This window comes from Ipomoea nil, unplaced genomic scaffold, assembly GCF_001879475.1.
Source record: "Ipomoea nil cultivar Tokyo-kokei standard unplaced genomic scaffold, Asagao_1.1 scaffold3340, whole genome shotgun sequence".
NCBI lineage: Eukaryota > Viridiplantae > Streptophyta > Magnoliopsida > Solanales > Convolvulaceae > Ipomoea > Ipomoea nil.
In genome coordinates this window covers 111,185-134,693 of record NW_017619768.1, presented here as the reverse complement: position 1 = coordinate 134,693, position 23,509 = coordinate 111,185, and the positions used below count along the sequence as shown (strand labels likewise).

The 23,509-nt window shown below is 33.0% G+C and overlaps 2 protein-coding genes and 1 long non-coding RNA gene across 4 annotated transcripts; 2 read left to right on the top strand and 1 right to left on the bottom strand.

Moving 5' to 3' along the window:
- The first annotated feature begins 1,648 nt into the window (after positions 1-1,648).
- Positions 1,649-4,943, top strand: LOC109170795 (cytochrome P450 81E8-like). Of its 2 annotated transcripts, none has more exons than XM_019319971.1 (4): positions 1,649-2,228; positions 2,262-2,272; positions 2,354-2,788; positions 4,258-4,943. In XM_019319971.1, the coding sequence occupies exons 1-4, from the start codon at positions 1,739-1,741 to the stop codon at positions 4,882-4,884; spliced, it is 1,563 nt and encodes a 520-aa protein (XP_019175516.1). In that variant the 5' UTR covers positions 1,649-1,738; the 3' UTR covers positions 4,885-4,943. The 2 variants fall into 2 exon arrangements, with proteins under 2 accessions (XP_019175516.1, XP_019175515.1); XM_019319970.1 differs by having other exon boundaries at positions 2,351-2,788.
- A 7,256-nt stretch (positions 4,944-12,199) lies between these two features.
- LOC109170764 lies at positions 12,200-13,381 on the bottom strand. Its single transcript, XM_019319918.1, has one exon. It carries the CDS (start codon positions 13,379-13,381, stop codon positions 12,200-12,202), a length of 1,182 nt encoding a protein of 393 aa, XP_019175463.1.
- An 8,183-nt stretch (positions 13,382-21,564) lies between these two features.
- On the top strand, positions 21,565-22,995 carry LOC109170767. Its single transcript, XR_002052487.1, has 3 exons — positions 21,565-21,667; positions 22,661-22,807; positions 22,912-22,995. It is a non-coding gene; the product is annotated as an uncharacterized LOC109170767 (long non-coding RNA).
- The last annotated feature ends 514 nt before the right edge of the window (positions 22,996-23,509 follow it).

The following is a 23,509-nucleotide window of genomic DNA, read 5'->3' as shown; positions in this document are numbered from 1 at the left end:
GTCTAACTTTTAAACTCAGTAATTTATTACTTGGTACCAAAAATTGAAATGTTGAACATATTGGTACAGTTGTAATGGTCTAAATAAGATTTGATTCAACTGAAGACTTAAAGTTAAAAGATTAGTGTAATACCAATAAATGTTGTTGGAAACATTAATTACGGTGGAGTGTGAAACTTGGACTTTTCATAGAATTAACCCATTAAACCTCGTAGCTTTTCTTTGACTAATTACCAATACAGCAGTTCGGTCCTCAACTGCTCCGCTGCAGCCTGCACCGATTATTTATTTTTCATTCGATAAAATTAAGACATCACAAAAGTAATACTCTTTAATGTTTTCTTTAACGTAAGCATATTTGCATCGTTCCGTTGTTTAATGTTCATTATTAATAATTGGATAAAATAATGCTCCTTTATTTATTGATTCCACGCACCTACTACGCTCACCTCACATGGAAAACTTTGAAAAGACAAAACAAAGCAATTTTGAGGGAAAATAGTCAAAATTATTAAATAATGAAATGAAATTAAATAAATTAATATCGTGATTGGCCGGCTTAAAATTAATCATTTAAAAGTTTACTTAAAAAAAATACTATTGAACTCTAAAAACCTACTCTCAACTTTTACTCTCACTAATTAAATGTTTGGTTGAAGAATTACAATTTCATTCCCACCTAATTCCCACATAATTCTGAAGGTAAGCAAATTGCTTCGTTTGGTTTGAGGGAATTGCAATTTCGCGAATTTAAAATTTCCCCATTTTCATGGAATTAGAATCTCATATCCCATTGGTATTTCAATTCTATGAATTTTAAGAAAAAAGAAAATAACTTTGAGCCAAAATTATCCATCTTATAAAAAAAAAAAAAAAAAAAAAAAACTAAAATTAATATTTGATCTCTCTCTCTCTCTCTCTCTCTCTATTATAACGTGCATTCTTCTTCTACTCTCAAGTCTCAACACAAAACAAAACTCCCTTATATATTTTATTACTTTTATTATATATACAATTCTAGGTTTATTTATAGCATGTTACATAAATTTTCCAAAGTAAAATTTTTTGGTCTGCATGTTTTCAACAACAAAATTTGTATCATGTATAAGTATAGCATATAGGTATAACATATTTATCTAAAATTTCAACAACAAAATTTCCATTGTTTCTATGCAATAGCTGATGGTGTATGAGCAATAATAATAATAATAATAATAATAATAATAATAAGTATGTGTATTTTGGACTTCATATTACTTCTTCTTTTTCAGTTTTCAATTATCAAGTATATCAACTATTACATTGTAGTATTTGTTCATACATACTTCCACTTAGGCTTGATCTCATGATTTTTCATATGGGGGAGTCACTAAATATCATCTGAACCGGCTAAATTTAAATTTCACTTTATTCTCCTGGAATTGCAATTCCTTTCTCTCCAAACAAAGACGCCATAAGTGTTCAAATTTTATGGAGGAAAAAGAAAAAATTAGCTAAAAATCATGGAGAATAGAAAATGAGAGGACATATAGAATTACTCTTAATCAAGTGAATTAAGTCTACTTGTCTTCCTTAATTAATTAAATGTGTAGTTTCATTGTTTTTTTATTGAATTAAATAGAGGAACGGAGATGAAAATTAAAGTAGTAGCTAGCTAAATGCTAATTGTGAAAGACAGCAACATTATATTATATTCAACGTAACGTTGTCATCTGATCTCCTCCAGCGCAGCGCATTCATGGACAACCTTGTATACCTCTGTGTTCCTATAATCTTGGTGATGGTTCATGTTATCGGGCAGTTTATAGTTGAAAGGCTGAGAAATCTCCCCCCTACCCCTTTTCCGGCGCTTCCGGTGGTGGGGCACCTCTATCTGCTGCTGCGAAAACAGCAGCCCTTCCACAAGACGCTGTATGAGGTGGGCAAGAAGTACGGGCGGGTGCTGTTTCTCCGCTTCGGGTCTCGCCCCGTCCTCCTGGTGTCGTGCCCGTCGGCAGCAGAAGAATGCTTCACCAAGAACGACGTCGTGTTCGCGAACCGGCCTAGACTTCTGGTGGGGAAGTATTTGGGGTATAACTATACCAGTCTTCCGACCTCCTCGTACGGAGAACGGTGGAGGAATCTGCGTCGAATCTCCACCATGGAAGTGCTGTCCTCCCACCGTATCCAGCAGTTAGCTGAAATCCGTGCGGAGGAGGTGAAGGCGTTGATTTGCAGTATCTTCCGTCTCTCAAAAAGCTCCACTACTACTAGTAGTAGTAGTGATCACAAGGTATTAATTTAATTAAATTTAATTAATCAGATTATTTTTAATTAGCATATCATGAACTAATTATATTAACAGCAGCAGCAGAAGGAGGAGGTGGAGCTAAAGCCGTGGTTGCATGACTTCACCTTCAACGTGATGTCAAGAATGATATTTGGAAGAAAGTATTACGGAGAAAACGTGGAAAACTGGGAAGCAGCAAAGTTGTTCCAAGACATATCCAAGGATCAGATAAGGGTGATTCCCAAAGCTAACGTGTTAGACTTCCTGCCTTTCATGCGATGGTTTGGGTTCGGAGATATTGAGGAAGCACTGATGAGTATATTTGAGAAGAGAGATAAGTTCATGCAGAATGTGATAGATGAGCAGCGAATTATGAACGCCGACTCCTCTGATCGGTGTTCCCCTTCCGGTGGTGCTCCACCAAAGCTCACCACCAAGACCGTTTTGGATGTTCTACTGGAATTGCAGGCCGACGAACCCCAATTCTACACTGATCAGACCATCAGAGATCTTTTGCTGGTAATTAATTAAGATATATTATTATATTCAATCGCCTCCGCCCATCTTTATACTATACATATATATTTTTAAACTGACTGAAATAATGCCACTTTAATTAATCTCAATTTTTAAACAAAACCTTACATCACTTCACATGATATAACTCTTTTTTTTTTTTTTTTTTTTTTAATTCATTACTGGATTACCCAAGAAGCAGTAATTAGTTTTAAAAAAAACAATGTGATGGATACTCAGGTAGGGTACCCAGTTAGGCTCACTCGCCGAACAATCGGGAAATGGGTAGTCTGCCAGTCAGCAGGAGAGGGGCAGGCCACAAGGCTGGAACATTGTGAGGAAGGATATCCTGAGATTCTTGTCAGATCTTGGGCGAAATTTCCTTCTCCAATTTTAAGAAAGGGCTCCTACAACTTAGAAAACAAATCCAAAACTAGTTTATGAAGGTTTCTTAAGTCCTATTTTATTAATATTTTCATTTTCTTTTTTCCCACTTACCTCTATATGTATAAATATTTCTGGGTCACACAGTAAGGGGTTGATTTTTAACTCTCTAGCTAGCAATAATATTGGTCTTGTGTTGTTCACATTGTTGTTCGGCAATGAATATATAATAGAATAAAACGTGCCTATTCTGGGTTATGATTCGCTAGCTAGGGGGCCGGGGGGGGGGGGGGTGACGGGGACGTTTAATTTGATGGTGGTCCGAGGCGGACGGCGTCCAGATTGTTGGGTGCTGTGTATACTAGGTAGCAAAATCCCTTATTAACGTTGTCCACAGAAGGGGTTGGGTGAAGATTAGGTTTTGAAGCTAGCGGCAATGCGGCATCGATCCATCAGGTCATGCATAGATGGTGAGGTCTGTTACGTTACGTTGTAGGTAGCTAGCTAGCTAGGACCAGGCAGGCAGCGATTGCGACGAGATTTTGAGTTAAGCGAGGAGGATGGGAGCTGAGGGCGATGGCCAGCTGGAGCCTGATCGAATGGCCTACTCTACTCATACTGATTGCGACAACCTAAGCTGCACTTGGCGGCTAACCGTACCTTCACCGCAGCTTTCATCGATCACGCTTGGCTTCACTCAGATCAATTCAATATATATACAAAACAAGTCTTTAATTTGCCCGCCCGTGTTTTCGTTTTCTCATCTCATCTCACTTTTAATTTCATCCAACTAACATAATTTAATTAAAGAGAATAATATTGCCGGCCTGGCCGGCTAGCTACTGCTCTTTCTTAAATTTCATTCTATATGCAATGTGTTCTCATCTCATTTATTAAATTAAAGGAATTCAAATGAATGGCTTTAATTTTGACTTTTCAAAACTTGTTATAAAATTATTATTTTTGTCAGCATTTAATTAAGTTTGTATGTAATTGCAGTCCATTAAAGTTTAATTAATGAACAACAATAACACTTAATTAATTGGGATCTATCTAATATAATCTTATCTAATGCATTATGCATGCAGGTCTTACTCCAAGCAGGATCTGATACTTCTGCAGTAACACTGGAGTGGGCATTCTCATATATGCTCGACAATCCCCACGTGTGGAAGAAAGCTCAGGCCGACATAGACAAACACGTCGGCCACAACCGTCTTGTCGACGAATCTGATTTGCCGGAGCTGCCCTACATCCGCTGCATCGTCAACGAGACTTTAAGGATGCACCCCGCGGCGCCGCTGCTCGTCCCTCATTTCTCCTCCCAGGACTGCACCGTCGCTGGGTTTCGCATTCCGCGGGGGACCATTCTGGTGGTCAATGCTTGGGGGATACATCACGACCCTACGGTCTGGGAGGACCCCGAAGTGTTCAACCCCGACAGGTTTCAGGGTGGGAACAATTTAATTAATGGGTGCAGATTTATGCCCTTCGGCTCCGGGAGACGTAAGTGTCCCGGCGAGAACTTGGCTATCCGCGTGCTGGAGTTGGCCGTGGCGTCGTTGCTGCAGTGTTTTGACTGGGAAAGGCCCGGTGGAGATAACACCACCACGGCGGAGAGTGAAGGCACCGGCGGATTCACAATCTCTGCAATGACTAATCCTCTCAGGGTTAAGTGCTATCCTCGTCCCATTACTCATCACCTTCTTTCTTAATTAAACCTCTGCAGATCATTATTATATACATACAGGCTTCAGCTAGTATGTTTTAAATCCATCCAACATCCTATATATCTATGGATGATCGATCCGAGACTCCGATTAGTTGATCAATTAATGTGCTGTATATATGCCTACGTACTTTACCCTGCCCTTTACATATATTATTAGATCTAAATCTAAACTACGTACAACCTCATCTCATCTTTATCAAGCGAATTAATTTAAGCTCTTTTATCTTTCAAAATAAAAAATTATAAAGCGAGTATGAATTTCCTTTTGTTTTCTTGTTTAATTTGTTTAGGTTTATAACTGTATATGTAACAAACTGAATATGGTGGCTGCTATATATATATATATATATATAATAACCACCTCCATCTATCGTACTTAAAAGGTCTTGAGTTCAGTAATCTTAATTAACACATCTTTTAAATTATTTTTTATTAAACTCATTGCATGAGGAACACTACATACGAGCTACATACCAATACATACTCTAGAACAATGATATTTCAGTCCAATTGCATGTATTTTAATCACAATTATATATATATACACACACTAAATGAAAAATATACAGTAGAGAGAGCCATCCAATTGAGATCGGTACGTTGACTTGGTATATGTTTGATTTGATGCTTATATATGCTTTTAAAAATATTTGTTGAGTAAAATTATACTCCATATAGTATATATTATGTGAGGTACGGCCGGGACTTCATGCATACTCAATGTAGCATATACGACGCAGGCAGGCTTATATAGAAATTGTTAAAGTGTACGTGCAATGTAGATCAACATCCTAAGCTAGCTAACTGTTCAAACTAATAGATCTAAGTGTGTGATACTTGATGAACCATTATATTGCATGATATTCACAAGTATGTAGTCTTCAATTAGCTCTGTTGTTCTCCTTTTCTTCATGTTTAACAAGCCGGGCGTAATATTCTCTGTTCCTCTTCTCCACTCCATTTATCTGCCCCTGAAGAATCAATCGGGTCTGATCGATCTGCAACATTTTCGTCCCCGCCGAATTGGTCGGCGGTGATGGTGGCCGTTACGTTCTTGGCCAGTGCGCGGCAGTAGCGATCCCCCAAATAGAGGTAGCCGCTGTACAAGTCGTTTAGTAACGACAGTAGCTGAGGGCGCTTCCGGTACTATCATATCCCTCGGCACGTGCGTTCCGCAAAATTGTTTCTTTCCAGGAAATTCAAATCCACCATCTTCATCCTCTCATCATAATCTGCCAAATACAACGTAATTTAATTTCAATCGAAGTCAATTAATCAGCCATTTTTACATTTATTTGAAAATTTTAAGGTTATTAGCTTGAAGTATTTGATGAGTTCACGTTCAATGGTGCATGGACCACCATGTTAAACAAAAATGGTTGTATTGCCCATTGTAAGATAGTGACAAAATGCGGATTGATGTAATACATGGGAATCTATACTAAATAACTAAAATAAAATGTTGGTTTTGTCACTAATGGGATGGCCACACTAGCTACCTATAAGAAACTAGTGGTTAATTAAGAGAATGTAAAGAGACTTAGAACAATAGTACAATATAAATTGTCCTAATTAAGTTTCAAGATAAATCGGATCCATTTTACTTTAAGGAGGGGATATTTATATTTATATATACTAGTATTTGCCCCCGTGCGATGCACGGAATGAATTTGTTAAAATATTTTAAGAATATTTGAATCGATCTATAATTATATAAATTATTATATCGAATATTATATAATGTAATTGATAAATTGAGTTGGATCGATTGTATTTTCTAATGTTATAATTGCTTGAATTCGATCAAATAATTGACCAAAATTAATAGTCAATGTATAGATGTACGCATTAAGTGCTGAAACTTTAGATATTTTAAATATCAGTGTTCAGTGAATTATATATGGGGATCATATTTAATTTTGAGTGAATTATTAATATTCATTACCTTTTTCAATTCGTCTAATTTGTTTTCCATCTTTAAGCAAAATCTTCCTTACACATTCTATACATAATTTTACATCTTTATATATGCGTATTGTAATGAGGTCCTGTAATTTTGAATAAAGATTTGCTACAAAATCAGTCATAATTAATTTCTTTTAAATCATTCATACGTATTGCAAGAACATTTCCATCTTTAACTACACAATTTTTCTTATAAATTGTGAATACTAAACGATTCTATTCAATTTTCCATTTGTAAATATATATATATATATATATATATATCTTTACACAACTATATTTCCAGTAACATATATACAAACATTTTTTAATATTTCTACTAACTTTACATTTTATAAAATATATAATCGAGATTAATATTTTTTCATCTCGGCTAAACTTTTTGTTTTTTGACATACTCGGCTAAACCTTATAATTGCGCAATCCTTATATTCTTAGTATAAAATAACATTTTGTGTAAAAAATTTTAATTTTCATATCGATTAATATTCTTTCCATCTCGGCTAAACCATATATTTCCATATCGTATTGCAAAACATTTTCCATCTTTAATTATAAAATTTCCTTACAAATTGTGAATACTGAATGATTCTATTTCATTTTCAATTTTTAAATATATATCTTTACATAACTTTATTTCAGTAACATATATATACAGATTTTTTTATATATATTTCCAGTAACTTTATATTTTATAAAATATATAACCGAGATTAATATTCTTTCTATATACTAAGTCAGTTTGGAAGTATTTTTCATTTTCAGTCAATTATTAATAGTCATTTCCTATTTCAATTCGCATAAATTTTATGTCATTTTTATTCTCAATCAATTATTTTTTTTTAATACATATTAATTAATTAGTTAATTATTAATAACATTGTTTTTATATTTCCACTAACTTTACATTTTATAAAATATATAACCGATATAAATATTTCTTTCCATCTCGGTTATACGTTGAGATGCAAACTTCATTTTACATTTTTATTAATGTATTTTATATCAGTAATTTTTATATTTTTAGTAATTTATTAATATTCATTTCCTTTTCCAATTGGCCTAGTTTCCATTAAAAAAATTATATTTTCAGTAATTTATTAATATTCATTTCATTTTTATTTTTTAATCAATTATTAATATTCATTTCATTTTGTGCATTTGAGTCAATTTCAAAAAAAATTTACTTTTCAGTTAATTATTAATAGTCATTTTCTATTTCAATTGGCCTAAATTCTGTGCCGTTTTTATTGTCAGCTAATAATTATTTTTGTAATATTATTTTAAATACTATAATTATATTACCAATTATATTATAAAATACCATACATATTATTACTAATTATGCTATTTTGTTATTACTTAATTAATATTTTTTTGTACATAGTATTACCAATAGAATATTTAATTAATTAACTACAAAAGTTTGAGTGGAAAAAATAAAATAGGAAGATTTTGTTTATAATTAAGGTATAATATAATTAAATCAAAATTATTTAAAATATATATATCCACATTAAGAAAAAGGAGATATAATTAAAAAAATAAATTATTAATTAGATTACTTAATATAGTTGCCCTACTAATTGATTCTATGCTACTATGTATAATTCATATATTTGAAGACTTTTTAAATCTAAATACCTATTAATTGTCTTAATAATAATTAAGATTATTTTTAGTCAATCAATATTCAATAGTACTACAAATATTACTTTGAATTTTTATAAATAAGATATAATAATATTATTAAACCAAAATAATTAAAAATAATGTGTCCATAGTACAAAAGATTTTATAATGATAATTTTTATTGTCTAATCGAATTTGTCAATTATTAAACATTATTTATGGTAATTATGCTAAATTTACAACATCAAATAATATCTCAAAATCAATTACTTAGTACATAAAACTGAAATTACTATACAACATTTTCCTCAAAATAACAAATAATTAAACTTTATTCCTTCTCAACTTGAATTCATCCCGAATTCTTATCCATGTTCACCTGTATAAATAATTTTACACAAAAACAGGATGTAACACAAAAATCAGCATAAGCTAAGTAAGTTCCACTCCACCCCGTAAAATAATGGCTTGGATTTTTTATATTTTCAAAACTCATATAAATTCATACTTTTCCAAAATGCATGTGGAGTTATACATTTTCTTGTATGGAGAATTAATAGTTATTTATGGAGAAGTAACCAAACCTTTTGAAATCCACTTTGAAACTGGACTAAAATCTATGTACACACCCGCTAGAGGATTCCAAGCCAATGGGTAATATATGATCCATAGTCAGGTTATCCTACCTACTACCCTCAAACAATTTGAAAACTGAATCATAACTTATGTGATACTTTAAAAGCCTAATGAGTAGTAAATAGTCCAAGTAAACAGTACTCACTCTTACTGAACACCACACAATATATTATTTTCTCAAAATTTCATTATTTCTCCACAAATAAATATTTTCTCCACAAAAATACAATTTTCTCCAGAACATATAATTTTCTTCAAATACAATTTTCAAAAAAAAAATTTACAATTTTAATTTCTCCAAAATACAGTTTTCTCCACATGATTTGTCCAAAATATAATTATAGTCCATAATCCAGTATTAATACAATTTCACAATACTACTATGTATACAACACCAAAAATTTCAAGCCAAGTATTTACATAACGCATGAGTTCGACAAATCGAAACTCATTCTCAATATTTCAAGAACCACCACTCACAATATTACCATTTATCGATAAATGTACCTGTGTTCACATGAATAACATATAGCATATAATATCACATATAATATCAATACATACAATACTCGGAGAAAATAATAAATTTGGTGAACATACAATCTTACCCTCGAAGACAAACTTTCTATCAACCTTAATAGCATCCTAACCACCTTGATAAAAAATCTGTGAATCAAATAAATCCAATAATAATAATAACCGAAGCATATTATTCACCATCAATCTCAACAAACTTAGATTTAAACAAAAGAATTTGGAGAGTAGAAACCATTACCTGAAGTAGAGATTAAGTGAATGAGTTTTGCTAGAATTGAAGAAGACGTAGGAATATATTGAAAATCATGAAGAACCGGTAGTGTGAGGGAAGATGAATGAATGCCAAAGTCTATACATTTTTATTTATAGGTGGAAAATAGTAATTCAAAAGGAAAGTATAATAATTTATTTGGCTAGGAGGATTTTATTTATATATATATATATAGATATAGATTTTTTTTTGAACAATCTTTCATTTTCCTTTTTCATTTTCATTGAATTAAGTATCCTTTTTTTATTTTCCAATTTTATTAAATAAACTTCAGAAATATGCATATAAATTTACCTCAAAATATGCATATAAATTTACCTCTTACCATATACATTTACCTCTTACCATTGAATACCCTGTACGAAATATGCATATATAAATATGCCGTCTATATTATCTATATTATATATATTATATATATAATAAATTCGTATATGGTAAATATGCCATCTATATTATCTATCTATATTATATATATAAATTGGATGATGTTACAAAAATGCCCCTAAGTTTTGGGGGGAAAACTTGATTAGGAGGATTTTATTTTTATATATATATAGATATGAGGATTGCTCGTACAAAAAGGAAAATGAATCCGTAAAGCCAAGCCTACCAAATTAAAAATGAATTGAACTAGAAACTTCTTAAAATATGAATAGGAAAGCAATCTAGACTAAGTAACAAGTTTTCAAAATTTCCTTTAATTAGTAAGCTAAGATTCCTATATCTCGCCAATCCTATTCTCCATTTATAATCCCTTGGAGTACTCTCCAATAATATCCTCCTTGTGTACGTTGCAACCGAGGGCCAATAGTCCGATCAGTACATTCTTCAACTGTGGATGGACTGACCACTTCTAAGCGACCGCCCGATCACTAGTATCACCCCAACCATGCCCATATAAGAATTTGGTGCATCCTAATTAAAGTGAAAGTAAATGATGCTGTAAAAGCCAATTATGCAGTTTATTAATTAGTTTAATTTGTATAAGGAGTAGGTCAGGATGAAAAAAGTGAGATGAGCAGCAAAAGCTCATACCTTTTACTGAGAAAACATGTGTTATGGAGCATGATGTTGTGTTTGTGTTTGTAGGGTAGAAAGTGACCCTTCATTATCACAACATGGCATGCCTTTAATTTTCCCAACACAAACCTAAATAAAGGACTGTGAAATTAAGGATTCCTAGGGAAATACATGTTCACATCAAAATCATGCAACTAGTTTGGTTTATGGGAAGGGGCTGCCACTGTACTAACTCCATCACCACCACCATACCCTTTCCTCTTTGCATCCAATATATTTCTGGATCGATCAGCAGAAAATATTAATAACAGAAAATGAAAACTTCAGAACCAACCAACCCAGAATCAAATTCTATATGTAAATGCTGTATATATGTGGTTCAGTACCATCAAGAACAGGCAATTAAGAGAACATATATAGAAGATATATAAATGTAATAAGCTAATATTCTGAAATCCTAACATCACTTTTCTTTATCCTTTAAAACCTGCAGGCCAGGGATGTATATATACAAATTAAAGGAGAATATGATGAAAGAGAATTGAGAGGAAAAGGGTGTTAAGAAGATTTTACCTCAAGTAGTAGCAGTGGAGTATGTAGCTAGAAATGGGTCTTGGCTGTATCGGGAGGTCCAGTGCTATACCATCATAAATTTCAGGGGTCCAAGTGAAGTTATTCAGAATAAAAAGTGCATATATAAAATAAAGAAGTAAGGGATATGATAGAATTATGGAAAGTAAGAAAGGTGTTCAATTTTAAAACTCCATATATATTTCTAGACTGTTTAATGATTTGGGCAGATGAATTTATTTAGTTTAATTAAAAATTGTAGTATTGAGGGGACAGCTCAACTTTGGTTGGTTTATCCAATCCGGCATCATAATTACAATAATACTATACACAGCTAATATATGTTGCTGGCCAGGCCTCTTTGTTTGTCGTACGTACTGATTTAATTAATTTTCTGCCGGAAGATCGATCCAATATAATGCACCTTAGTTTAGTCTAATATTGTCTATTATATTTCTACGGCACCCAATATATATATATAGAGAGAGAGAGAGCATATACGGTCAGTGTTGTAGTGATGAAATTCAAGAAAAAACACAAATAAACTACAGCGTGCAATATATATAATCCAACCTTTTTACTAGCTATACAGAGCTTCAATTCGTCTATATATCTGAAACTAATTTACACTGCGGGCATGTGAGATGAGAGTAATTAAATTTAATTAGAGGCCGGGGAGGCCACCGCGGGTGATTGCCGCCAAGAGACGCTGCTCGGATTCCTGTCTCTGCAACCTCAATTCGTTGTTGAAGTTGTTAATGAAATCATCAAACCGCTTCTTCATCTCATCGGACGTTGTCATCAGGTCCCTAGCCAGCCCACCTCGCCGGCACGCCGACACCGCGTCGTTGAACGTCACGCTTTTCCTCAGCTCCTTCCATGTCGCTTCAAGCGACGACTCTTCGTCCGACCTGCCACTCGCTGCTGACTGAGCCTCCGCCCGCCTCGCCACCCCCAACCACGTTTCGCTCTTCTTTAGTTTCATATTATTATTATTATTGTTTTTCTCCCTGCAGTCTCGTCCTTGGCTAATTGCAATCCAGGTAGCCTCCATTGTATCCTCCTCCTCCTCCTCACCAGCTTCGCCTCTTTGGTTTTCGTCGGAAAACATCAAATTGTCCTCTTCGGGTCTTTCATTTTCGTCGGAAAACTTCAAGTAGTCCATTAAGTTTATCCCTGTAGCTGCAGTCTCTATTCCGTAGGATTTGGATATCTTCTGCAAATGCGGCATCTCATCATCAACGGTACTAGCCGCCACTCTCCATGTACCTGAAAGTGTCCGAAAGCAATCAACATGGACATCTTTCAAAGATACCACCCCATCATCGTCTTGAACATCACTTTCAAAGACGATGACTTTGGCAGTAATACCATTAATATTTGATGATGATGCCGCCGTACGGGTTTCCTTTGATTCTTTCTCACTCCGAGGAGCATCATCCTCTGCTACTGTTTTCCCTTCCCAACTTTCTGTACTTACGTTGAATAATGAATCCTCCTCCATTAAATTCCCAACAAAAACATCGTAGTACTCGAATTCGAGGCGGGCTAGTTTCGGGAGATGGAACCTCGAGGAAACTAAGATGAGGACGACGATGATAGAGGTGATGAAGAGTATGTGAAGAGGAGACGAGAAAACAACCCTGTAAGACATCCCAAGTTGCCGGGAAACGGAGAGGGCAAATTCAAGTAAGCAACAATAAGGGTTTATAGCTGGGATTGCTTGTTTCAACTTGAAAAGAGCAGAGAAAAAACCAGTCGATAGTAGGAGGAGCTCCATGGCGAGGATTGTGGTTTGGACCATGCCTTTCTTTTTCCAGACTCTTTGTACTAAAAGGGCAGCCATGAAAATGCTGGATGGCTAGCTTTAATTTGCTTTTTCGCTAAGTGAAAGAAAACACCTTTAATTTCGAGGCTAAAAGCAAGACAGACATCTGCTAGTGATTACATGATCGAATTCATGCAATGATAGATTTGGGATTCTTTACAGCTAGCTAGCTAGCCACTACATACATATATATATGCATGGAATTGAAGAGGGATTATTGAGGGACAATGCATGCTATAAACACTTATGTTAGTTGTATGTTGACCCACATAGGAGCTGATGAGCCTCCTTAATTAAAGCCTTTATATAAGACATGACGGATAAATTAAATAATTAGCACTTTACCAACATTTTTATAAAGTGTTTAATGTTCATCATGAATATAATCCTTACTCATCAAAGGATTAATATATAGTTAAACTCCACCAATTAACCATATCAGTGTAAGAATAATCATGATTAATTTTAATGAGGAATAAGTCAACTAAACTATATTATTGTACCATTAATCAATCTTTAATTTGCATATATATATGCTAAGATACTACACATACATATATAAAGTTGTATTCAAAATTGCAAAAGAGTGACAACTTGGTATGATTTTTTTAAGACCTTAGTTTTAGATTAATATAGGAAACTACTAGTTGAAGATGACTGTTTGGATGGAGTCAATTTTTACTAATTTATGTGCTTGTCAATTGGGAAGATAAGGAAGAAATTAAACTACACCCTCTAAATTAAATACCTAATCGGATACAAGTTTGAAATATTATACCTTCCCTTCATCATCTCTTTAATTAATTGTATAATTTGATAACATTCAGTACCTTTCTTGATCTTCCTTAAGTTTGAAAAATCAATGCAATATCTAAGAAAACTAAAAAGGTTACATCAAGAAATTTTAATTTATTAATTTGAAAAAGGGCACATAATTGAGTGCACTTTATGCCAACTTAGTTAACTTTTTTTTTTTTTTTTTTGAGAAGCTTAGTTAACTTTTTTTATTTAATTAATCTTCAGTCAAACAAATTAAAATCTTGCTTGGTCTTGGTCATTCTTTATTTTCTCATCAATTATGCAACTAACTCAGCAAAGTCATCAGTCAATATGGCCTGTATAGTAGTGGCACAATCCATTCTTCATTTTTCATGATTTTTGACCTTGTCAAGTAGGAAGCACTGATATATTTGAGAATCCTCAAGATTTAATTAATTTCCTTCTCAATTTATTCCAATAATTTTTCAATACTTTTTTTTAAAGTAAGCACTATTATATATTCATGTTTAAACTTCGATCGAGTATTTGATAATCCGTTTGTTTTGTATGAACAACTAGATCAATCATGTATCAAATGAATGATGATATATGATTTTCGTTAAATCATGGATTTGATTGATGCACTAATGGGTGACGAGCCTGTAAATAATGAGTATGCTTTTGTTAAGTTATGGATTTGATTGCTTTATTATTATTATTATTATTATTATTATTTTAAAAAAAAAAAAAAAAAAAAGAAAGAATGGTGCTGTAATTCCTAACCTAGGAGGTAGGAAGTATTGTTCAATCATAGGTTAGGTGTTAACCAAACAAGGAAGAAAATAAGAATAGATCAATCATAGGTTCAATAGTTTTGATTATTAGGACTAATGTCAGCATCAGTGCATTGCTTCTGTAACTATGTAACGTAACCCAAAGTTAATTATTCTCGACGATAATTTATATAAGTGTTGTGTTCTTTTCATAATTTTATATAATATTTGGTGTGATGTGAACTCACAATCAAATATTTGAGTTTCAAAGACTAAATATTATAAACCCGTTTGGTTGTCGTGAGTGGCCGTATACTCTCATTGCTTAAGAGAGGTCGGAAGTTCGAATCCTCTCTTGTGTGGAAAAATCAATCTGGCCAGCACTCGGGTCGGTCCGGGTACCTCCTACCGTTAAGGTCTGCTCCGAACACCTCATGACCTCACTAAAAAATTAAAGACCAAATATTATATTATAGAATCATCCTATGAATTTTCTAGAAAATCTTTACTCTAGAAATTTAACAATTCACCCTGATTTTCCGGTCACTCTTTGATATGTCCTTCAATGTCAAAACCTAAAAAAAAAAAAAAAAATTAAAAAAAAAAAAAAAAGAATCATCAAAAGTAGACCAGAATACATAAATTTGTTATAATGTTCTTAGCAATTTCCTAGAAAATTCGTATGGACGTCATCAATACTTTTAGAATATGGTATTAGCATTTAAAGAAATAAAAAGTATTCATACTAAAGTTGCATAAAGTAATAATAATATTAAATAATTTATTAAAAAAAAAAAAAGGGTCGTCTGCGTGACTATAATCTAATAAGTATGTAGGGATAAATTATCCAAAAAGATAAAATAAAATAATAAAATAGAAACCAGCTGCCCATTCCCCAGTAGCCATACTACGTACTGCTATATATATATGTCTATATAATCTAGAAATCAAAGTAGAAATAAATTAACTACTACACCTTTCGGCTAAAGGTCTTGAATATGAAACAACCCCACAATATGGTCAAAGAAATTTATTTGCTAATTAATTAATTAGTGAGTTACCTCGTTATTCACTACCCAATGAACCCACAGTCATATTTCAACTTATGACCTAGTATCATCAATTAGTTTAATTTCGTAATCTTGTGAATATAAATTACTGTAATATTTACTTGTCAGTAATTAAAAAGTACTTCGTAATAATTAAGTACACGCTACAATTGTAGAAAGTCTGGCAAAATAATACAAAGTTGATTATCCTTATCCGGCTAGTTGCAAAGAAGCATTAAGAGCAACTGAGAGGTATGTATCAACAACAACGATTCGAGAAAGGTACTTAGAGAGTCGCGATTGAGTGGTATATCACAACCATTCGAAGAACCACTCAAAGGGTTATAGGAAGAGGAAAACACTAGTGACCAAAGAGTCATCCGAGAAGGCGATCAACGACTCTTGGTCCTCCATAATCGAAAGAAATTGTGTTGAGAAAGTGAAAATTGCAAGGAAAGTTTCATGATGGGTGAAAGTCAGGAAGATGACCAAAACTTTTTTGCAATTTTTAATTTTTTTAAAAAAATAAATTTCAACATACTTAATTAGCTTTCACTGTGTATGGATGTGTACATGTGTAGTGACAATACGGGACAATTAGCAATACAGAAAATAGTTTTATTCATCCAATTAAATGTCCAAATGCATACCATTGACTATAACATAGTATATAGTTTTCTGAAAATGATTTGTCATCTCTCATAAATGTTGTCAGTAAATAAATAAATAAATAAAATAAAAGCAATCATGTATGGCCGTATGGGGATATATATGTATATTCAATCAAAATATATTTAATTTATATATATAAGCAAACTACTACATTCCTACATATATGTAGAGCATGCATGAATCAATAATAATACTCTATAAAATTATTGAAGACAAATGAAACCCAATTATATTCACTTATTATCATCACATATCTTTTGATTCATGCATGCATAAACAATCAAGATATATGTTGGGACCTGCAAAAGCTTCTATTTTGTTGGGATTGATCACTAAATAGATATTATCATTTTGATATGGCTATCATGTGAAAAGAGAAGATTATAAATCTCTCATTATTTACCTAATATTTTTATCACAAAAATACAAAAATTAATGAGATAAAAATCATTATTTAGTTCTTAATACATAAATACTACTATCCAACTATAAAGTTTATTTCCTCATTCACTTTTCCTTCACTTCCCACCCATCCAAAGTGGACATTAATTATTTAGTAGACTTGAGGGATTTATAACTATGCTAGTCATTTTCCATGACTTTTAAATATCACTTTTGACGCGTTTAATTAATTTTGGAATATTATTTTAATACATAAGATGTGTCATGGATATTATTATTATTATTATTATTATTATTATTATTATTTAACCATACTTGATCTATTAATTAATAATATTATTCTTAAATGTTCATCAATTAAAAATGACATAACAATAATAATAATAATAATAATACAAGTTAAAGTTGGATATAGCATGCATAAATTTTATGCAAAAAACTCATATTTATATTAGGATTTTTTATTTTTAGAATATTAATTAAGCGTTACATATAGATAATCATAAATTAAGAGATCCTGTCATAAATTAAGAGATCCTGCCATGACCTGGATCTTATGCTAATTAATGATATTATTAAGTGTGCTTATACCTTTTAAGTTTGATGAATAGTTTTAACAAACTGATTGGTTTATCAACCGAACTAATTGAACTAATTGGGTTGATATATATCCAATGTTGAATCAAATTCAATTACACACCATAAAATATATTGTATTAATTAGCGCAGCTAGGAAAAAAAAAATTAAACTTATGAATCAATCCATTCAGCCCTTGTATACTCCAAAATATTACATAGTTCCAGACTTAGCTTCCAGCATAAAAGGCTATACACATACAAGGCAGTAGAGGGTGGCGGCAGTGCTCGATATGCCTCCACTCGGCGGCGCGGGGCGGCGCTCTATCGTCTTCTTTCTTCGTGGCTTTAATTACCCATAAGGCCAGGGTATGACTGTATGAGCATATATATATATATATATATATATATATATATATATATATATATATATGTGTGTGTGTGTGTGTATGTCATTCGACGAGACGAGCCAGTTGGTCAAAATAATGTTCCCAACTAAGGAGACAAATCGCAGCATGCATGCATGCTGCTTATTTGGTTGGCTTAATGCCTTAATTATTAGAAGATTAGTTTAATTAGGTAAGTATTTTTCAACTTTCAAAAAAAAAAGGTAAGTATTTTTCAATATATTATTATTATATTATTGATTGAGGACGTACACTTCACTGCCAAGCCAAGCTAAGCTTTCCACCACTTCACTATCAAATTATCAATATTCTTGGATGTCCTTGAAATGAGCCCATGCTGTCATACATGTTTTTAACTTTTGATTGGTTAATAAGTAGTATTGGCTACAACATATTCTTCCTCCAGATAAGATTCTTGCCGTCCAACATTAATTAGGGGACAGAGTCTCAATCTCGATCATAATAAGCCAAAAATATAGTTGTTAATAACTCCCTGTGTTGACCAATTAAGTGGCTGCCAATTCGATGACTTTTACTTGGTATGTAAGTCCTTTTGCTTTTCATTTTTCACACCAAAATAATGTCCAACTTCTTGTTATTTAATTTTCTACATTTCTAACGGGGTAATTATTATATATATTCTCGATCTATTGTCTTTATCATTTGCAGTAGCATATATATAATAGAAGTTTTGCATATGTGAAAGTCATATCATAATAATAACATTATTTAATGTTGTTGATTGAATAACTATAATATGATTAGGTCGGGGTAGTTTGATCTAAATGTGTAGATGGATATATAGAAATCCATCTCATCCTCCATTTTATCTTTGTCGTTATTTCTCATATTTTCTCGGTATGTTTTGCAAGATTTAAAAATAATGAAATCAACTAAACGTATTTTTACATATGATAAGCCATAATTTGGCTCAGTGGTGCACCTAATTTAATCTCAATTTGCATGGACAATCTTAAGGTGGTTGAGATGAAAATTACTCCTAATTGAAGTGCTTTTTATTGTAGGTAAAGAAGATTGGTGTTGGTATTTAGTATCGTCTCTCTAGTCCCTTGTTAAGGCATTACACGGTCTTTATCATAGGAAACATTATAACATCTATACAAAAGTGGTTAAATCCAAGTCCCTCCATTTCCAATAATTGTTTGATATTTAGGCCCTGTTTGGTAAAATATTGGCCTATAGGCCAATTTTGACTTATTTAACCATTATTACTTTGTTTGATTTAATTAAAATATCAATATAAGTGTTTGGTTAATTAGCTTTTTGCAACTCCAAAATGCTAAAATTTAAAAAGCTACTCCAAGCAACTTTTTCAATTAGCTTTTTCAGAAAAGAAATTATACCAAATAGCTATCAGCTAACAACTAATTTACCAAACACTTTTCTACCACAACTAATATTATCAACTAGCACTGCTGGAAATATTCAATTTTCTGATGACTTTTCCGACCAACCACAAAAATGGTCGGAACAAGTGACATTTTTTTATTTTTCCGTCAAGGAGTTGGACTGGACGGAAAGTGATCGGAATTTCCGACCACTTCATACTTGGTGGTCGGAAAAAGTTTTCGGCCATCTAAAGTTATTGAAATTAGTTTTTTTAATGTTTATATATAAATATATAAATCAACAAAAGGCTTTATGTATACTCAAAAAAACAAAAGGCTTTATGTTAGCGATTCAGCCTCATCTCATCATCTGCGCAGCCTATCTCTCTCACTCCTCAATGACTTCACCAAGCCATCATCTCCGGAGACTGCCGCTCACAGACATGCGACAATCTCTCGGTCTCCGGCTCTCCACCGCTCACAGCCTTGTCTCCGTCTCTCTACCGCTCACATCCTTGTCCCCGTCTCTCCGCCGCTCACTGCCTCGTCTCTATCTCTCTTCTTCTCGCCCTCTGACCTTCTCCGTCCCTCTGCTTCTCCGGTAAGTCCCTCTAACCTCATCTACTCATACTCATAGTCTCAAGCTCAAGCATTCATTCTTTAACCTCTCTGGCTCTATACATAGGAAACCCTAGATCTACCTGCGAGGCTTCGAATTTCTAAAATTTTCCGGTTACCGTCTCTGGCCATGAAAATATAACAGGTACTTTATTACTATTTTAGTTATTTATGATATACTGTTCTTAAATCTTGAATTTTATGGATTTATGATTAAGGAATATATGTGAATTTACTGTCATATTGTTGAACATTCTTGAAGTTTATCAGTAATGAATTTGAGAACTTGTTAAGTGTAATTTGAAAGGAATGCTTAGAATTGTGTGATTTGCTTTCACTTGTAATCACTATATATCTTTTGTGAAGTTATTATTATCAGGTGTTAGAAATGCCATCCAAATTGCTCCATTATTAGCTAAGGAGTAGATATGTAGTTCAACACTGCTAGGACGTATACTCCCCATGTATCACTACTCTTTCTAAACCATGAAGAACTCTTGTTGCATTTCATAAAATAAATCTAGTTCTCATTTGTTGTCTAAATGTGTTCTGAAGGAGCTTCCTTACCTTTGTAGGTTTTTGTTTGGTGAAGCGGCTCGAGCATGGGCAAACTCCAAAGGTGTTGTTTTACCAAAAACAATAGCAGAAGTTGATGTGGTATTATTCCCCTTTCCAGTAATGTCTATATGAACAGTGTCAAGTTTTTCTCCATACATGCTAACTTGGTTATTACTTCTCCATACATCAAGTTTATCAATAAGTTAAAATCATATTCCTTATGTTGTTGAGACTGAATTTTGACAGAGAAGACCAGAAACCTCTGGAAAAAATATAAAGGAATGCTTGATGGAGCCAAAGCGGTTAATGATGTTTCTTCCACAACAGCCAATTCTGTGAAAACGTGTGCAGTATCAGGTATAAAGCTGCCATTTATTTTTGAGGTTGTTTTGACTTAAGTGGAATATAATACTGTGGAAACTTGTTCTGTATAAGGCTATAAGCGTATAATGCTATATTATAATTCCAATTTTATAAATAAATTTGCTGTCTAACAAATGAGTTTGAATGTTTTGCTCTATAAATAGAAGCTCAATTGTGTGACAAATCAAATGGAAGCAGAGATGGTGACCAGTCTTCCTCGCAAAATGCCCTAGATTAGAACTGCATTAGTGACACTATCGGAGTTATTTGTGTCAACTCAGAAGGGCACATGGCATTTGGGGCTTCAAGTGGCGGTATTGTCCTGAAGGTGATGATTCCAAACTCACTACTTTTCTAGATCATATACAATTACACAGGATTCTGGTTTTACTCACTACTATGTCATACACTACCATTGTTAAATTGAACTATGGATCAAGGTCTGAAACTGAAGTATGTCAATGGTTCTTTGACTGAACATAGGTATTCAAACATCCACGCGTTTGGTTTCTATAAATTTATGAATGGTAAACTCTGTATTTCGTTTTCTTCATTAAATTCTTGGGAAGTCTTATCTGAATGGATACTTGACTTACCTATGCTGTCTTTTCGTGATTTTACTTTAAATGATTTGACTTTGTCCTTGAAACAGAAACATGCATTACATGCTTAGCTTTCAGTATGGATGGATCTCTGTTGGTGTCTAGATCAGAGGATGGAACGATTCGAGTCTGGGATACTAAAAACCACATCACTCGCATCTTTAGGCATGGAAAAGGTATATTTGATATTATAATTATAATATGATAGTAATAGCAAGCTCAATCAACTTTTTATTTTCAAATTTTAGGATTAAATTTAATATATTGTGGACACAAGTTTTAGGTATTCAATGAGTTCTAATGAACTGACTGAACTTGCTTTAGCCACTGCAAAAACCTCCTCAACTTGAGTTCCAAACTGGTTATAGGATTCATTGAGAAACTAGCATAAAACTGAGAGAAATTGGGTTTTCATTGGGACATGTGGGAATATAATTGTTCCATCATGCATTTGATATGAGAGCATCAGTTCTGAGAAGTTCACAATTACCAAATGATGAAGAATTGAGGGAGTTAGTTTATAATCTCTGAAACCTTTACAGGCTCAAAAAGGAACATTAAAGCATTTAAACACTAGACTATAAGATCTTTTCCAATTATGGTTCCTCTTTATTCAACTTATTTGCATATATTTTGACATCTATTTATTTATTTATTTGTATTATTTTAAGTAGGAGTTATCCTGTGATTTTAATGTCATCAAGGGAACTTAGTGATTGAAGGATAAATGATTTTTTTTTTTAAATTTAAATTTTGGGTCTTATTTCATTAGCATATGAAGGCTCTCTCTTTGGTGTTTGCTACTATTGCTTTACTTCTATCTATTTTATCTTACATTTTTTGTCAGTTTATCTTTGGTAACCATAATTTAGTCCCTTCATAGTAGTTGAAATGCATACACTACCATTGTTAAATTGAACTATGGGATCAAGGTCTGAACTGAAGTATGTCATTTCCATGTCTGAATAGCAAAGTATGTCATTTTTTTTATTTGTTATGTCGAATAATCTATATGCTCTTTTGGAATATCTATTTGCATTTCGAATGTAGAAGTTTTCCTTTATTCTAACTTCATGTCTTATTTATATATGTTGTCTAAATCTTTCATTCAATTCTGTTGCTTCAGAAGATTTTCTTGATAGTTTCTGATGAAACTTTGGCTTTTGCAGAACAACTCAATATATGCATGGGATGGTCTTGTTAAGCTGCACCATTCTGTTATGCAGAAGAAGCTGCAGTGGCAGAAGGAGAAGATGGGAGATGGAACTCACTTATGTACTTCATTCTCAAGTCAGTAATTAGCACTATATACAAAGGTTTGTAAGGCTCTTTTACATATTATTGTTATACATATGCTGTTCCATTGGCTTGTAATTCTGTGTCTCAAATTCATAATGAAGTGAAAAAATAAAACGTGCAGAGATATGGAATAGTGAATGGTATAGTTGAAGTTGAAGGTGAGAAAGCTGAAGCAGTGTCTATGGACCAAGAAGATCAATGACAAAACCGTAAAGAAAGGAGTTCTACATTTCTGGCTTATTGCTATTAAGAATAATGAAGTGAAGAAGATCAATGACAAAACCGTAAAGAAAGGAGTTCTACATTTCTGGCTTACTGCTATTAAGAATAATGAAGTGTTAGCTGAAGAGGCAGCAGCGGCGAGGACTTTCAAGCCAACGGCGGCGAGCAGGTCAGTCTTTATTTTAGCTTGGTTTATCTGAATTGGCATTTATCTGAATCGCATTGCTCTCCCAAATGGAGCTTAAGTTGATGTGTTGCTCAGACCAACTTTTTTGGCACTATATATATTCATATGCTTCTCATAAGTAGCACATAGTTCAATGAGTTTCAGATGTTGGCACTTGAAACTAATATTTCTACCATCTTAATGTACTTATTCACTTGCACTTTGTTGTAGAGGTTTTTATGTTTCAGGATATATGAATTTTTTTAACTTGCTCATGGCTGTTTACAAGGAGTTTAGGTTGATGGGAGGGTATTTGACGGATGGCAGCAAG

Bases quoted from the DNA above. Each gene is read 5' to 3' on its own strand.
- LOC109170795 (XM_019319970.1), top strand. From the start codon at position 1,739: ATGGACAACCTTGTATACCTCTGTGTTCCTATAATCTTGGTGATGGTT. The intron at 2,789-4,257 runs GTAATTAATTAA...TTATGCATGCAG, and splicing joins CCATCAGAGATCTTTTGCTG to GTCTTACTCCAAGCAGGATC.
- LOC109170764 (XM_019319918.1), bottom strand. From the start codon at position 13,381: ATGGCTGCCCTTTTAGTACAAAGAGTCTGGAAAAAGAAAGGCATGGTC.